This window comes from Priapulus caudatus, unplaced genomic scaffold (assembly GCF_000485595.1).
Source record: "Priapulus caudatus unplaced genomic scaffold, Priapulus_caudatus-5.0.1 Scaffold1775, whole genome shotgun sequence".
Classification (NCBI taxonomy): Eukaryota; Metazoa; Priapulida; class Priapulimorpha; order Priapulimorphida; family Priapulidae; genus Priapulus; species Priapulus caudatus.
This window is the reverse complement of record NW_014578836.1, coordinates 5,829-8,747: the sequence shown is the minus strand read 5'-3', so window position 1 is coordinate 8,747 and position 2,919 is coordinate 5,829. Positions and strand designations below refer to the sequence as shown.

General features: G+C 49.0%; 1 protein-coding gene across 1 annotated transcript in view; it reads left to right on the top strand.

Annotated features, from left to right (window-relative positions):
* LOC106817571 (cytochrome P450 2D4-like) overlaps window positions 1–2,919 on the top strand; it is an 11,540-nt gene that overhangs the window by 6,498 nt on the left and 2,123 nt on the right. The window contains exons 4-6 of the mRNA XM_014822245.1: window positions 1,696–1,915; window positions 2,234–2,458; window positions 2,634–2,753. Of these exons, the coding sequence (XP_014677731.1) occupies window positions 1,696–1,915; window positions 2,234–2,458; window positions 2,634–2,753 (565 nt within the window). The remainder of the gene's footprint in view (window positions 1–1,695; window positions 1,916–2,233; window positions 2,459–2,633; window positions 2,754–2,919) is intronic.

Below are 2,919 nucleotides of genomic sequence, written 5' to 3'. Positions count from 1 at the left end.
TCGCCGGATTCGCCCACACCGTCCATGACGACACGCTACGCTGAGGCGTCTGCTCTTTATGCCTCAATACCTCACGTCCTACGCGAGAGTTCAATGGCGAGATGAATGACGTCATCGGACGAGGAAGGCTACCTTGCATCTGCGACCAAGGACAACATAGCCATACACGCGCGGCGACAACTAGCCGAAGTGCACGAGGTAGGTGAGACAGAAAGCTAGCGTGGTCAGTAGGTGGCATTCATAGATAGTAGGCCTGATTAGGTGTGACACAAATATTGTTTGATAATACTTGGCAGGTTTCTTTCGCACAGCATAACTAGGCGAGCGACACTACTCAACGTCTAGATACTCTGAGAGAACGCCATCCGCGAGTTTCTTTCTTGTTTCTAGCGGACATTATTCCTCTGAGCGTGCCACACAGAACGACCACCGAGTTACAGCTAAGAGGCTACGTCATCCCCGCCGGTACGGCGATCCTTGCTAACCTCACGGCCATCCTGAACGACCCGAAACACTTTTCCGAACCGGAGAAGTTCCGCCCGGAGCGCCACCTGGACGAGCGTGGAGACTTTGTGCAGAAAGAAGCGCTGATCCCGTTCTCCATTGGTGAGATTACTTGCACGGCCGCTGCGACACCAGGGCAAGGAGAATACGGTGGGCATATGTTTCCATAGAAAAGAGTATCCGCGTGACGTCAGTGTACGTCAGTGTGACGTCAGTGGCTATCTATACACCATAGATAGTGTTTGGTGCTATGACATGCGTATACAAGATAGCCGAGTCGGTTTATAGTTAGTGTTAGTGTTAGTGTTAGGGTTAGGGTTTGGGTTAGGGTTAGGTTTTTTGCATTATTCCTTGATATACGGAAAGTCTGATGCGGAAGTTGATATGCGCTATCACCAGCACCATCAGAAGGCTGTATGCATTCAACTTCGGAGATAGCCGAGTTCGTGCGTGACGTACACTGACGTCACGCGGATACTCTGTTTCATGAAAACATATGCCGACCGGAGAATACAGTGACGTCACCCGTCAAAAGACTGCAGCGGTGATCGTGGTTGGGGACCCCTGCTAGGTTATTGTTTTCGAGGGGTGCTGATTGGGCGATGCCCTGAAACCCGCCAACTTTCAATTTTTATTTTTTTACATAATTGGAACTAAATTGATGTTTAATACACCGTCGTACATGTTTTACATGACCAGGGTGTGTTTTACCATATCACGACACGGCAGACTACTCCCCCGCTATCATAATTATTAATTAACGTAATCATCATTATTATTATTATTATTATTATTATTATCATCATCATCATCGCTACTGAAAACTTGAAAAATTTCCTCAAAATAATATCATCAGGAGCGTATAATGACAAAGGAGTAAGACAGCGATTTGGTACTGATTTCACTACATTTTTTGTCATTAATTATCGATTTAAATTTATAATTAGGATATTTTGCCGTTTGTCAAGTTATAATCGACTAAGACCTCGCGGTTGAAGAAATGGGTTCATTTAAGTCACGGAAATTTGCCGGAAATTCATAATGAAAAATAGCTTTGCGTTATTCCTACGAATACCCGTTGTCAGGAAAAGGCGCCGTTAGACCGCCCCTGAAAAACAAAAGAATCCCGGAAAAAAAGTTGTCCGTTACCTACGCGCGGACGTTGATACGCGGTATGTGTTGCATAAACAGGGCATGCTTAACTTCTACCCTGTGCTGCGACACCTGCCGGTCTTCAGCCGCATGCTGAGAGAGCTGGACGCGGCGTTCTTAGGAGTGAACAAGGAGCTGCAGAGTAACATAGGCGAGCACGAAGAACAGGCGCCGGAGAAAGAGGGAGACGTGAGAGATTACTTAGACGCATACCTGCTAGCGCAGCGGCAGCGGGCGGGGACAGATTCAACATTCACTAGTGAGTCAAGCGTTGCACGAACACGCACGCACACACCCACACTCACGAACACACACATGCGCGCACACGCATACGCACACGCACACGCACACACACAAACACATTCTTTAGAAAAGCACCTTCGCACGCACGCACAAATGCACGTCCCCATATACACGCACACAAGCACAAACACACACGCGCGCGCACGCACGCACGCACGCACGCACGCAAGCACTTACACGCGCATATGACAAGAATGAATGAGGTTACATTAATTATATAATACGCGAAGGAGTCGACAGACACACGCTTACGTATGACGGCTTCATCTTATAGGTTTTCAGCTGCTCGTCTCAGTACGCGATCTGTTTCTCGCCGGATCGCACACCGTCATGACGACGCTACGCTGGGGTCTGCTCTTTATGCTCAAATACCCTCACGTCCTACGGAGAGTTCAGGCCGAGATCGATGACGTCATCGGACGAGGAAGGCTACCTTGCATGGCGGACCAAGACAACATGCCGTACACGCGGGCGACAATAGCCGAAGTGCAGAGAGTAGGTGAGACAGAAAGCTAGCGTGGTCAGTAGATAGTAGGCCTAATTAGGTGTGACACAAATATTGTTTGATAATACTTGGCAGGTTTTTTTCGCACAGCATAACTAGGCGAGCAACACTACTAAACGTCTAGATACTCTGAGAGAATGCCATCCGCGAGTTTCTTTCTTGTTTCTAGCGGACATTATTCCTCTGAGCGTGCCACACAGAACGACCACCGAGTTACAGCTAGGAGGCTACGTCATCCCCGCCGGTACGGCAATCCTTGCTAACCTCACGGCCATCCTGAACGACCCGTGTTGGAAACATATGCCCACCGTATGTCTCCTTGCCGGTGTTCGCAGCGGCGTGCAAGTTTTCTCACCAACTGGAGACTGATCAGCGCTTCTTCTGCCACAAAGTCTGCCGACGCCGTCGTCCACGTGGCGCCTCCGGGCGGAACTTCTCCGTTCGGAAATGTTTTC